Below are 14,940 nucleotides of genomic sequence, written 5' to 3'. Positions count from 1 at the left end.
CGCCTGGTCCAGGCCGCCTACAAGCAGCGTCCGGGCTGGCTGCTGGCCCAGGCGCTCAACCTGACGGAGGACGAGGACGTCCTGTTCGTCGTCTTCTCGCAGGGTCAGAAGAACCGGGCCAACCCGCCCCGCGAGACGGTGCTGTGCATCTTCACCTTGCAACAGATCAACCTCGCCATGCACAAGAGAATCAAGTCCTGTTACCGTGGCGAGGGGACGCTGTCACTGCCGTGGTTACTCAACAGGGAAATACCCTGCTTCCAGACGGTGAGTATGCTGCTTCCTCTTGTCAGTTGGCTCTGGGCATTGCCCTTGAACACTGATCTGAAGTCAGTTTTGTGTTGCGTCTTACAGGGTTAAATTGGTACTGAAGCTGATCCCAGGTCTGTACAGAAGGACAGCTTATAGGAGAAGAATAAACAACGTGGTTTCAGTTTCACCCCGATTCTGTTTAATCAATAATCTGATCAATAGCTTGCTTACCATGTTTGTTTATTTTTCTGAAAGGTCAATTTGCAAATGTCATGTAAAGTGTTCAGTGACCTTATTAGAATCTAATGTAGCTTCATCAGTGTGTGTGTGTGTGTGTGTGTGTGTGTGTGTGTGTGTGTATGTGTGTGTGTGTGTGTGTGTGTGTGTGTGTGTGTGTGTGTGTGTGTGTGTGTGTGAGAGAGAGAGGTAGAGAGAGAGAGACAGTCAGGCTGATTAACATGATTACATGTGATAATTTAATGTAACGTATCTGAGATTAAACATTCATGGAAGGTAAGCAGGTGGAATCTCTGTGCTTCGCTGAAGAGAGCGGTGTCTGAAGTGCTCTGAATATGACCTCAGGAAAAAGAGGATGTGTTTGGGGAAGTGATTCTCCTCTGAGTACACGGTACATTGTTACTGATGAGGATGACATAGCTCATTGACGTTGAGTTATTTGCCTTGATGCTTAACTCCGATCTCCTTTTGAAAATGTACTGTATATGTATCATTTTAAACATGATTCAGGTTAAGCATATATGAAGACAAGATATACAATACAAACTCAAAATGTAGCTTCGGTTATATTTGCAAAACTTACTGTTTTGTATGAGCTAGTCTGCATTACAAGATTCCTTTTTTGTAATCTGTGATGCTTAGAAAATAATTACTTAATTATTTAATATTTATTGTTGTTGTTGTTGTTGGTATTATTTCTTTTCCTTCTTGACACTTTATCCCAGACTGCGTTGTGGGGGATAAGTTACCCTGATGGGTGTTGGCTGAGGTGTCTATGAAAGCTGTAATGACCCCAGCATTTCTCCCTGGGAAAGCAGAAAAACCACCAACACAAAGCCAGGCCGCAGAACTAGGACATGGGAACTGGTTTTTGGAGAGGAGGCTTTATTGTGGGCAGAGACAATGATTTGTCTAGCTGCGTAATGGCGTTGAGAATAATGGTACAACACCTCTCAGGCCAGTCTGAGCAGATGGTGGGGGGGGGGGGGGGGGGGGGGGGGGGGGGGGGGGGGGGGGGGGGGGGGGGGGGGGGGGGGGCAGGATGACCTGATTCGTCTGTGGCCGAGTGACTGGGCTTGTGTTTATTAGCTAGCTCCAGGGTAGCTGGGACTGATGCAGGGGGGTGCTAGCTGTCGGAGGGGCTTTATTAACCTGGGCTCATGCGCCGTAGCAGGGCCGCACCCTGTGACAGGGGCGTGCATGCTAGCCTCACGCTTCTGTCTCATTTACGGCATTTATCCTTCAACCTGCTGAAACGAGACCACTGACTCCAACCATACCCCGCCCCAGAAACGGGCTCACACACACACACACACACACACACACACACACACACACACACACACACACACACACACACACACACACGACCCGCCCTGCAGTCACCAGGATGGTCGCTGGAAAACAAAGAAGGTAGTGCAGGATACCAGGGTACCAGGGTACCAGGGTACCAGGGCTGATTGAGTCATCCATGTCAAGGCCACGCCCCTCTATTCCACCTCAGAGATACGGCAAAATAATCTGCATACAGCCCAAAATCTGCATACAGCCCCAGATCTACGTACGTGGACTCACAGGCCACATAAAGGCAGACAGCATTACAGGAAAATGTGCTGTGTCACCTTCAGGCATGAACATTACAGACCACCATTAGCGTGTGAGTTACAGGCTGAGTTATATCAGCCCTGGGGAGACACGGTCGAAACACCCATGGCCAGGGCTTTAAATCAGATGCCTTGGGGTAGAGCGTTGGCAGGGTATTAGTGCGGTGGATGTTGAAGTCATCTGGAGGGTGAGTCTGACCTCCATGTGAGCGGTGCTGAGGAGAGGCTTTTACCCAGGTGGGGAGGGGCCGAGCTGGAGAGATGGGGTGAGTGAGGGAGGGGCCGTGAGATACTGAGACAGACGGTGGGGTTGAAGGGAAGTCTTGTGGGGGATGATGATGTCATCGAGCCAGGCTTGTTGGAGGGGCGGGGGGAGGAGGGGTACAAGTTGGTCAATGACATCACCAGCGGCCTAGCCTAGCAGACATGCACTAAACACGATTGATTTTTGGAACTTTGGGGTTTTCGCCGCTCATCCACCCCCGGCTGACCGTTGGTTCGTGGCCCCAGCGGTGCGTGACAGGGCAGGGTTGGCGATTTGGGGGCTGGCCGTAGACTCTATCCAGGATGTTTTCAAAGTGGCGAGCTCCTCGTGCTCAGACACATAGCCGGATGATGTCATGTCTGCTCGGTAAGGGTGCGTCAGTGGCGGTGTAATCCCACTGCCGTCACCTTTGACCTCCCCCTGCTGAGGGGGTTCGCTCCACTCCTCCTCCGTTTCCTGTCCCACATACCAACCAGCACTTCTCTTTGGCAGACGAGGCCAGTGTGTAATCCTCAGGTCAGATTAGCGCTAACCTGTCCTGGGACACTAAACAAAAGCAATGACTTCATTCTCAAACCTCCGAATGTTTCACCATGACCTTTGAACTTGGAAATCACGTCGATCCCGCTGGTGTCGTGCCTTCCTCACCCTCCTTGTCCTTCTCCTTCTCGTCCCGCAGCCCAAGCCGGTCGCCGACAATTTCTGCGGCCAGGTGCTGAACCACCCACTGGGGGGTCTGCACGTCATCGAGGGCACTCCGCTGTATGAGGAACGGACGGACGGCATGGCTGCCGTCGCTGCCTACGCGTACGAAGATTACTCGGTGGTGTTTGTGGGCACGCGGACAGGATACCTCAAAAAGGTAAGAGCGCCCCCTGCGTGTCCCCACCGCCCAATCCCCCAAGACTTCACATGCGTGGAGCGGCTAAGAAGCGCGTGCAGGTGGGTGTTGGACGCGTGGTATCGCCGAGGTTAGCCCGAGACAGTGTCGGGTACGGCGTGAGGCCGTAGGTGAAATTCGCCGGAATGAAACACATTCGATTGCTACCTGTTCCTTGGCTCAGCGTGTGGTCATTGGACAGGACTGTACTAGCGTTTGTGGAGTTTGGAAAGCTGATCCTTGGAGAAATGTGGGTGTGTGAACACTGTCACAGCTGGCTCTGTGAGGTGGTGTTAGCTGAGGTGGTGCAAGCCAGAATGTGCCGATGAAGCGATAGTGGTGAGGGGGGGTTAATCCTGTCGTACCACTGCACATGTGTTCGCCTGTAAGGAGATACACCTCAGACCGTAGAAAGCATTCGCCCCTTCATTCCAGGACACACAGATGCACACACACACACACACACACACACACACACACACACACACATACGCACACGCATACACACCCGGCAAGCACCCATAAAAACCCACAACCTTATGACTAGCCATATCAGAGAGCAGAGAACAGCTGGAAACAGTCAGAAGAATAATACGGTCAATTCTGAGTTTATGAAAATATCTCACAAGCTGCAAACAGCGTTTCTTTTGCCGTTTTGTCGTGCTACTGACAGCGTCTCTCGAGTAACTCGTCTGCTCGGAGTTGCGGTGGAGCTAAGGGAGCAGCCAGCAAACCAGTGAAGATGGAGGGTGGGGGCACGACAATAGTGGTGGTGTTGGATGGGGGCACGACAATAGTGGTGGTGTTGGGTGGGGGCACGACAATAGTGGTGGTGTTGGATGGGGGTGGAGTGTCTGGCTGGAGGTTTTTTTCAGAGTAATAAATGGTTCAGCCTGTGCATATGATAACCTTTGACACAATCATGGGGGTCTGTGTGTGTGTGGGAGAGCAGAGGGGGTAGAAACCCAATTGGCATTAAAACTTAACTTTCTTCAGCCAACAAACCCCCCCAGATCCCGTATTAGATCATCTATGTAAAATGATGCATTTCTGCTGGAGTAAGGTTACAGTTCATTGATAGAATCGCACATTAAAGAAATTAAATTCGATAAATTCACCATGAGACACAAGATGCAGAAGAAACGGAGAAGCTGACACGGCTGTTTCCGCCTCAGACGTAATAATCCAAATGAAGTTTGAGTTGGGATTGGGCAGCCAGGGTCTGTGCAGCTGGGCTCTGTGTGGCTGGGGTGGTCTGAGCCTGGAGCTCCATAGCCAGACGTTCTGTTGTGTTTTCCGGGGGCATAATTCACAGGGCGTTTGTGTGTTTATCACACACCTCTGGTGTGAGGGGTGCACGCAGGGGGAGAGCTCCTCGCTCTTCGAGATACGCCGTCTGGAAGCACTCTGTTTTGCGCCCGGCTCTGTACCACTAAGAACACACTCCGTGCGCAACTCGCCGTGTGGTCCAGGCTGTTTTAGGGCAGGTGGTGGTGGTGGGAATCCAACATTATGCTTTATCACAGTTTTTGACTCAGTAATAAGCTAATTATAATGGGCCGCAATTAACTCGTGCTAGCTAAGAGTACGGGCACTGAATTCAAATCAAGTAGTTCTCGCTGCAAAAAACGAAGGGTGAACTAAACACAATTAATCACTATAACCGCAGTGGCAGCGAAGGCGCCCCGGTCATTACAAGGCCAGTGCTGCAGCGTGCGTGGGAGGCGGGCCTATCTTCCGCCCAATCGGACAGCCGCGTGCCGGAGCTGGGCGTGCACCTGGAGCCCCGATCGGCTCCGTGCCTCAGCGTGGGTGCGGCCTAGGGCGAGGTCATTAATAAGCACCAGGGGCTGCGGCGAATGAGGGTAATGATTTTCGTCTTGGCATCTGCAATCAATGAACACGTTGGAATGCTGCGTTTCCATTGGCTGCGTGCCCCCGCCAGTAGCCCGACGTGGTTAGACTTAACCAAAAGCAGGGCAGGCAACACTCCTTCCTCAAATGTAAACAAATGTCTCAGATAATAGTCAAAGGAGAATTGTGTGAAAACACCAGCGCTCCTGCAGGTTGTGAGGCGCGGGGCTGAGTGGCTGGCAGTGTGGGGCGGCTTGAGCTGGTCTACCTGCTCGGCGGCAGGCTGGGGCACTTCAGAGCGGCGGGGGTAATTGCTCCATATCTCCTCTTGCCATGATGTGTTTGTTTTGGCAGCAGAAGAGAGAGCGCGGGCCGCTTTTCTCGAGCCATACGGAAATCACCCATGATCCCTTAGTGCTTCCTGTCTCTGTAGGCCGGTGCTAGTTAACAGGAACACAGAGGAAAGAGGGAGAGGGAGAGGGAGAAAGAAAGAGAGATAGCCTGAGAGAGAGGGGGGAGAGAGAAAACAAGAAAGAGCATGTGCTATTGTACTGTGACCGGTCACATCATTTTTTAGATGTTATCAGGTGCTTGTGTGTGTGTGTCTCTGTTTTGAGTTATGTGCTCTATGTGTGTGTTTGAGTGTAGGTGTAAGACTGAGCAGGATGCTCTGTGTGTGTTAGACTGTATGTTTAAGAATGACTTATGTGCTCTATGTGTGTGTTTGATGTGTAGGTTTCAGATTGAGTTGTGTGCTATATGTGTGTGTTTGAGTGTAGGTTTCAGATTGAGTTGTGTGCTATATGTGTGTGTTTGAGTGTAGGTTTCAGATTGAGTTATGTGCTATATGTGTGTGTTTGATGTGTAGGTTTCAGTTTGAGTTATGTGTTATATGTGTGTTTGAGTGCAGGTTTCATATTGAGTTATGTTATATGTGTGTGTTTGAGTGTAGGTTTCAGATTGAGTTATGTGCTATATGTGTGTGTTTGATGTGTAAGTTTCAGATTTACTTATGTGTTATATGAGTGTGTTTGATGTGTAGGTTTCAGATTGAGTTATGTGCTATATATGTGTGTTCGAGTGTGGGTTTAAGGCTGATTTATGTTCCAAATGTGTGTGTTTGAGTGTAGGTTTAAGACTGAGTTATGTTTTATATGTGTGTGTTTGAGTGTAGGTTTCAGATTGAGTTGTATGCTATATGTGTGTTTGAGTGTAGGTTTCAGACTGAGTTATGTTTTATATGTGTGTGTTTGAGTGTAGGTTTCAGATTGAGTTGTGTGCTATGTGTGTGTTTGAGTGTAGGATTCAGATTGAGTTGTGTGCTATGTGTGTGTTTGAGTGTAGGATTCAGATTGAGTTGTGTGCTATGTGTGTGTGTTTGAGTGTAGGATTCAGACTGAGTTGTGTGCTTTGTGCTGTAGTTTTATCCTTCTGATCATATCATAAAGTTGATATTTTTCTTGTTTGGGAAGACGGTGTGTGGTCAACATTCATGCAGAGCAAATTCTGTTCCACCCATTTTCCGCATTCATTTCAGATAGCGCTGATCTCGGTTTCATCTGCACGGGGGCAGCACCATCTCACATCTCGCACACGTCTGCGCCCTGGGTCCAGACTGCGCGCACGTGTCTGTGCCATAAGTCCAGTGTGCCATCAGCCCTGCCATCGCCCTCATGCACTCGCGTCTGATGGCCGCTAATGACTGCAGCTAAACCAGCGAAACCCAAGGCGTGTAAATCCAAGGAGGGGCCGTCACATTGGCTGGAGCTCCTAAGCCTGGCCCTGGCCCCGCCCTCACACAAGTGGGCCCTTACTGGAGGGCCGCCAGCATCTGTCAGCAGAGCAGACACAGGTGGGAATGAGAGAAATTCACAACGGCGTGCATGAGACCACCTGCTGCCCCCTTACACCTCTGTCTTTCGGGGGCAGTGTGATGCCGCTTGTCTTTGGGAAACCCCCCCCAAACCCAAATACCCCCCTCCTCCTTGTGGCAGGGCCGTTTTTGCCGAATGTAAAGCCAAACGAAAATAAATAAGAGTCGCGCTCCGCCAGCCGCACCTGCGGTGCCCGGCGTGCAGACGTGCTGTACTCAGCGCAGCCGCACTACCCTCACACTGATCTCACCGCTGGGAAATCACCCCGGGGTTGTTGGGGGTGGGCGGCTAAGGAATGCCCCAGCAGCAGCAGTGGACGAATGTGTGTGCGCAGGTGTGTGTGTGTGTGTGTGTGTGTGTGTGTGTGTGTGTGTGTGTGTGTGTGTGTGTGTGTGTGTGTGTGTGTACATGCGTGTGTGCGTGTGCACATTCCGGTTTCATATGTCTCTATATCACAGTGGCATGCAGACCAAAGGACGTGTGTGGGTACACTAGAATTCTTAATAAGGTCTTTTTATATAGCTCTAATGTATAGTCTGTTTAGCAGCTAAAAGAGTCTCAAGGTGGTTACAGTATATCACCAGCTTTAAGCAGTTATATTGAGTCGACCTCCGAACTGTATCGGCCTTCCTCTCCTTTCCGAAAGCCACCACGTTTTTTTAAAAGAGAGGCATATCCCATTACACATGACAGCATTATCGTGTTTATGTTTCATAAAGATAAACACTCCAGCCCATGATTTCTCTATGTGCTGACAAGCCGTAGTGGTGAACTTATTAAAAAAACAACTGCACCAGCACGTGATTGAACGGATCAGATTAGATCTCATTTCAAACAACTTTCCATTTGTTATGGAAACGACCTAACGACCTGCTCCGCCTCTAGGTTGATTATTGGTTTGACCGCAGTGCTGTTGCCAGCAGGTTTGTGCATACGGACTTAGGCAGTGGTTAAAGCTCAGTGGATCTCTAGTTGTATAAAAGTGCGACTGCTGCACTTGCTGGAATCGCGTCTGTATTTGGAGCTGTGTCTGTGTCTGGAGCTGTGTCTGTATCTGGAGCTGTGTCTGGAGCTGTGTCTGTGTCTGGAATTGTGTCTATATATGGAGCTGTGTCTGTGTCTGAAATTGTGTCTGTGTCTGGATCCATGTCTGTGTCTGGATCCATGTCTGTGTCTGGATTCATGTCTGTGTCTGGAATTGTGTCTATATCTGGAGCTGTGTCTGTGTCTGGAATCGTCTGTGTCTGGAATCGTGTCTGTGTCTGGAATTGTGTCTATATCTGGAGCTGCGTCTGTGTCTGGAATCGTGTCAGTGTCTGGAATTGTGTATATATCTGGAGCTATGTCTGTGTCTGGAATTGTGTCTATATCTGGAGCTGTGTCTGTGTCTGGAATTGTGTCAGTGTCTGGAATTGTGTATATATCTGGAGCTATGTCTGTGTCTGGAATCGTGTCTGTGTCTGGAATTGTGTCTATATCTAGAGCTGTGTCTGTGTCTGGATCCACAAGTGTGTCTATCATGGATTTCATTAGGGATGCACTGAAAGGAATTTTATTGTCTTGTTTCAGCATCATTTTCTTTTCTGTCCCCTCCGGGTATCCGTCCGTGACAGATCACACCACTCTCCCCATTCTGTCCCTACACATACCCTGGAGTGGGGAGGGTGGAGATGTTTTGGGAGGGATGGAGGTGGTAGAGCAGCCAGCAGATCAGACCAGATCTCCACTGCCCATGTAGATCTCCACCGCCCATGTTCCTGCCGATTTTGACCCTGTTCAGATCGACACCTGATTGGATGGCAAATAGAGCTAATTTGCTGGTATAAATCAGAAAGAAGGGCGGAGTGTGGCCATGGCGACGGCCCACAGGGCTGATTTATGAGCTGCTTCGGCCCTTTGCCGTGTTTGATTGGTGCTAAATCCGTTTGCCGTAAATCGCCTGTCACGGTACAAGCCAGAGAGGTGCGTAGCATGTGTGTGTGTGTATGTGTGTGTGTGTGTGTGTGTGTGTGTGTGTGTGTGTGTGTACATTTGTGTGTGTGAATGTGTGTTCCACATGTTACATGGAGAAGTCAGGAAGGAATTCCTCCCCCCTCTCCCAATCCGCCCCACTTCCTGTAACAAAGCTCCTACCACATCCAGAAGTCATGATTAAGTATCAGTCACTGCTTCACTTATATTGAGACCTCACATTTCCTGCATGTGGTTAGATGCAGTTCAACAATTTTGACAAATTTGTCTATTTGTTGTCAGAGTACGTATAATTTGGCCCAGTGTTGGCAAAACCCTTATATCTTGAGTAACGGGCATTGATCACCTTCATATCACAACCACCTGAATTCATTTGTTAGGGTGTTGGTTTGCTGTCTGCATTAAATTGCAGCCTTTCACAGTCTCACATTGTAAAGAACAGTATTAAGAAGCAATATATTGTTTGGCCCTGTGACTGTGATTCTGAGCAGTGGCAGTTCTGTATTTGGCCACTGATTTCTACCTTTGAAGCAGACTTGTGTGTGTGTGTGTGTGTGTATGTGTGTGTGTGTGTGTGTGTGTGTGTGTGTGTGTGTTGGGTCTCCTTTCTCCAGTGGATCGCTGATTTGCAGTGACAGCTAGATCAGAGTGGGTGGGTGTGGGATCAGACTGGCTAACCTCTCCTGTATAATTCTGCATACGCTGTTTGAGCTTTAAACTGTAGCTCTGTGGCCTCATCGATCTCCAACCTTTCGCCTTGTTAAAAATGTCATTGAAATGTCATTGGATTTAATAGAAACTCTTTCCCTTTTTGACATTTCAGGCCTTTCTGCCACTAGAGACCAATAAAGCTTATTAAAGCTCTTAAACAGGCACACGTCTGCCATTGAGGGCTTTGTGGACCCTGATGCCACTGGCTGTGATATTCAGCCGCTGCCGAAGGTCTTGATTAGTCTGTGTGAAAGATGAAGGTGGCAGATAAACTCTGTGGATCTCCGAGAGCAGGCCGGACTCCTCCCGGCGAGACACGTCAGAGGAGATGAGGAGTTCGGAATCCCAAGGTTGGCATCCACTAAAATGGCACCTTTTTGATCCCTGGAGGGTCTGCTCAGCAGGAATCACGCTGGTCTACTGTTTCTGAGCTGGTCTGGCTCCAGCTCCACCCTCTTAGGAAAGATTTATGCCTTCCTCAAAGACGTATCTGGAAAACATCGCAGTCGCCTCCATGTTACACTTGTCTTAGGTGGATTACGTTCCATCTATGTGTGTGTCTGCCGCGAACCCTAAATCCTCTTTTCTTTGATCTGTTAGTCATGCCTGTGGAGCACAGAAGGCCGCAGCATGGGCGCTAAGCCACGCCTGGCATGTGGGAGCCGTGCCCGGCCCCGCCACGACGCCAGTGGCCAGTGTGTGCTGGTGAAGGTGGAGGGCGGAGCAAGGTCCAGGAGGGTGGGGCGAGGTACAGGCGTGGGAGGGCCCCAGCCACCCGCCACACCCTGCCAGCACAGTCAGTGAGCACCCTGATGATAGATGAATGCTGGGGAGGTGTCCATGACAGAGGGGGTGTGGTCACAGGGGACGTGTCCATGGCAGAGGGGGCATGGTCAGATGGGAGGTGTCCATGACAGAGGGGGCGTGGTCAGAGAGTAGCTGTGCAAGCTGTGGCTCAGTGTCTGTAAAAAGAAAGAACAGATAATCATAATGTCATAATGCCTCACAGAGGGGAGATACGCAGAGGGGAGAGAGCAGAGAGGAGAGGAGAGAGGAGAGGGGAGGCAGACAACAGCTGCCTGCCTGTGCTTAGGTCACTCCGTTTGGGTTCAAATGAATCACTTCAGCTCCTCGCACTGCTAATCACAGGTGGAAGCTAATGAGCAGCAGTGCTCACAGCTGTCCCGTAGTGTGAGGAGGAGGAAGAGGAGGAGGAGGAGGAGGCCCGGTGGGACAGCAGGATGTGCCACCGCCGCTCTGATCTGTGCCCTGTGTCATGAGTGAATGGCAGGTTGGGTAACTTCGTTAAAGTCAGAACGAAGGCGTTCAATGTGGAGAGGGCAGCTGTCCAGCACCAGGCTGCTCGTCCCGACCCCGTGACCCCGCCGGTCTGGTGTGGTGAGTGTGCTGGGTTCCGCCCTGCCGCCCGCTATCACGTCTCTCACGCTCCTTTCCACGTTTGAATGCCGGTTTTCCCCGCCATCCCCCCTCTCAGATTTGACAGGAAATAATGTTTCTTTCCTGTTATTTTTCTTTCACTCTCCCTGGCCGCCAGCGGTGGCCCAGGTTGCTTCACGCACCTTATCGTTCAGATCCCATCCCACAGTTTCTCCAATTTCTGCATGGACTCACCTCTGTGCGTGAGCTGACCTCAGAAAATGAGGCGGTCCACGGTGTGAAGATTGCACCTGCCCCAGCCCCTCTGCCCCCGCACCAGCCTGTGCCTGGCCTCCGGGTGGCTTTAACGCATAATAAACTCCACATTCATTCGTCACAGGGAGGGGACGTGCGTTTTGGCCAGAGCGTACCGTGAGAGAGAGGCAGGCCACGGGAGGACGAGCACTGAGGATGCTTCAGCTCGCAAAAGGAGCGGGCGAGCGCGAGAGAGACGAGAGAGAGACGAGAGAGATGTGAGAGATGCGAGACGGGGCCTCGATCAATGGACGCTCTGTCTCGGCAAATTGCTAAATTGTGGGGATCTCCGCGAAATCCTCCCACCAGCCATGCCACTGTCACATGTCCCAATTAGGGATCCGTTATTGTCCCTAATTGATTATTATTCGAGGTCCTCACAAAGGACAGCTATGTGTCCACACTTCCTGGAATAAAATACCACCCCCCCAAACCACCACCACCTGCTCCTCCTGAGGGCACCACATCCGTCCATCATCTCTGCTTCAGTGTGTGCGGGGTCTGCGTGTTCAGTGTGTGTGGGGTCTGCGTGTTCAGTGTGTACGGGGTTTGTGTGTTCAGTATGTGCAGGGTCTGCGTGTTCAGTGTGTACGGGGTTTGTGTGTTCAGTATGTGCAGGGTCTGCGTGTTCAGTGTGTACGGGGTTTGTGTGTTCAGTGTGTGCGGGGTCTGCGTGTTCAGTGTGTGCGGGGTTTGTGTGTTCAGTGTGTGTGGGGTCTGCGTGTTCAGTGTGTGCGGGGTTTGTGTGTTCAGTGTGTGTGGGGTCTGCGTGTTCAGTGTGTACGGGGTTTGTGTGTTCAGTGTGTGTGGGGTCTGCGTGTTCAGTGTGTACGGGGTTTGTGTGTTCAGTGTGTGTGGGGTCTGCGTGTTCAGTGTGTACAGGGTCTGCGTGTTCAGTGTGTGCAGGGTCTGCGTGTTCAGTGTGTACGGGGTTTGTGTGTTCAGTATGTGCAGGGTCTGCGTGTTCAGTGTGTACGGGGTTTGTGTGTTCAGTATGTGCAGGGTCTGCGTGTTCAGTGTGTGCAGGGTCTGCGTGTTCAGTGTGTGCAGGGTCTGCGTGTTCAGTGTGTGCAGGGTCTGCGTGTTCAGTGTGTGCAGGGTCTGCGTGTTCAGTGTGTACGGGGTTTGTGTGTTCAGTGTGTGTGGGGTCTACGTGTTCGGTGTGTACGGGGTTTGTGTGTTCAGTGTGTGTGGGGTCTACGTGTTCAGTGTGTACGGGGTTTGTGTGTTCAGTGTGTGTGGGGTCCACGTGTTCGGTGTGTACGGGGTTTGTGTGTTCATTGTGTGCAGGGTCTGCGTGTTCAGTGTGTACGGGGTTTGTGTGTTCAGTGTGTGTGGGGTCTACGTGTTCAGTGTGTACGGGGTTTGTGTGTTCAGTGTGTGTGGGGTCTGCGTGTTCAGTGTGTGCAGGGTCTGCGTGTTCATCGTGTGCGGGGTCTACGTGTTCAGTGTGTACGGGGTTTGTGTGTTCAGTGTGTGTGGGGTCTGCGTGTTCAGTGTGTACGGGGTCTGCGTGTTCAGTGTATACGGGGTTTGTGTGTTCAGTGTGTGCAGGGTCTGCGTGTTCATCGTGTGCGGGGTCTACGTGTTCAGTGTGTACGGGGTTTGTGTGTTCAGTGTGTACAGGGTCTGCGTGTTCAGTGTGTACGGGGTTTGTGTGTTCAGTTTGTGCAGGGTCTGCGTGTTCAGTGTGTGCGGGGTCTGCGTGTTCAGTGTGTACGGGGTCTGCGTGTTCAGTGTGTGCAGGGTCTGCGTGTTCAGTGTGTGCGGGGGTCTGCGTGTTCAGTGTGTGTGGGATCTGCGTGTTCAGTGTGTGCAGGGTCTGCGTGTTCAGTGTGTGCGGGGTTTGCGTGTTCAGTGTGTGCGGGGTCTACGTGTTCAATGTGTGCGGGGTCTACGTGTTCAGTGTGTGCGGGGTCTGCGTGTTCAGTGTGTGTGGGATCTGCGTGTTCAGTGTGTGCAGGGTCTGCGTGTTCAGTGTGTGCGGGGTTTGCGTGTTCAGTGTGTGCAGGGTCTGCGTGTTCAGTGTGTGCGGGGTTTGCGTGTTCAGTGTGTGCGGGGTCTACGTGTTCAGTGTGTGCGGGGTCTACGTGTTCAGCGTGTGTGGGGTCTACGTGTTCAGCGTGTGTGGGGTCTGCGTGTGTTCGGGACACAGGCAGACGTTGCATTCGGGATGTGAAATAAATGCTCATCCAGGACAAAGTTGGTCAGATCTGTGCTGAGCTGATGTTGTTTGTTTAATGTGATTGGTTTGTTTCTGGTTTAAGAGATGAGAGAGGTCACCTCAAACCTGCTCTGTCACCTCAGACATGCTATCTAAATGTTATGTAAAGGTTGATATAAACGTTAGCGCTGAAGTTGTGCTGAACTTCTGAACTTTTCCTGAACTGCTTACACACACGCTTCACATACCACACACATACCACACACACACACGCTTCACATACCACACACACACACACACACACACACACACACACACACACACACACACACACGTTGAACACGGCAGTGACGCTCTAAACTTAACAGAAACAAACAACCAACCAATCAAGAAAAGCCCCAAAGACTCCACTGCGTTTCACATCCCGCCGCTTTGACAGTGCGCATGCGGGACTCCTCTTGTGACGGCTGCTGCGGGATCTGGGCGTGCGGGATCGAGACTTGGCCGCTCACGCGCTCTCCGCCTCGCCGTGTTGACGGGAGCCTCTTCGGCTGTCAGGCAATGCCAGTAAGGCTGGTCGGTCTGCTGCCAGTGTTTAGATATGGATATGGTTTGTCCAAGGTAATTAGCTTTGGCTAACTCAGGGGATCAAGTCAGAGGCAGTAAAATAACTGGAAGAGACAGATGGCGGAAAGCCTTGTCTCTCTGCTCCATCCTCCGCCCAGCTCTGCCCCACCCGTTTGACGACAGCCACCATCAGTTGCATATCAAACCGCCCTGATGCAGATTACCCATTAGAGTATGCAAAAGAAGAGTGTCTGTCAGAACCAGCAGTGACCGGCACAGAACGGCGCTCTGTGTGGGGTTTTATGGGTTTTGTTTGCGACGCAGAACCCCCCCCCCCCCCCCCCCCCCCCCCCCCCCCCCCACCACCTCCACCACCATCAACCCCCCCCCACCCCAACCACCACCACACGAGCGTAAGATGCACTCACACCTTTCTCCCCGTTTTCAATACATATTAATGAAACTTGTGAAATTGGTTTGCTGGTAATATTCCATTCTCTTTCCTTTCTGTGGGATTTTCTGCCTTGAAATGCATTGGCCACAGTTTGCCGCCAGAGCAAAGCAAACCAGATTTGAAGGAACCAGCAAAACGAGGCCATGCTTCCGATTTCCTGTTCCTTAGCAAACTGTCTAATGCCGTATGATGGGCGGTGCTGTAGGAGGGGGGTGGAGACGGGGAGGACCAGGGGGGTGGAGACGGGGAGGAACAGGGGGGTGGAGACGGGGAGGACCAGGGGGATGGAGACGGGGAGGACCAGGGGGATGGAGACGGGGAGGACCAGGGGGGTGGAGACGGGGAGGACCAGGGTGGTGGAGACGGGGAGGACCAGGGGGGTGGAGACAGGGAGGACCAGGGGGATGGAGACGGG

General features: G+C 51.5%; 1 protein-coding gene across 1 annotated transcript in view; it reads left to right on the top strand.

The window, feature by feature from the left end:
• Positions 1-14,940, top strand: part of plxna3 (plexin A3) — a 107,833-nt gene that overhangs the window by 9,760 nt on the left and 83,133 nt on the right. The window contains 2 exon segments of the mRNA XM_077001280.1: positions 1-267; positions 3,038-3,220. Coding sequence (XP_076857395.1) covers positions 1-267; positions 3,038-3,220 — 450 coding nt within the window.

Source organism: Brachyhypopomus gauderio, chromosome 4 (genome assembly GCF_052324685.1).
Source record: "Brachyhypopomus gauderio isolate BG-103 chromosome 4, BGAUD_0.2, whole genome shotgun sequence".
Classification (NCBI taxonomy): domain Eukaryota; kingdom Metazoa; phylum Chordata; class Actinopteri; order Gymnotiformes; family Hypopomidae; genus Brachyhypopomus; species Brachyhypopomus gauderio.
The sequence above is the reverse complement of the archived record's forward strand: the minus strand, read 5'-3'. Positions and strand labels throughout refer to the sequence as shown.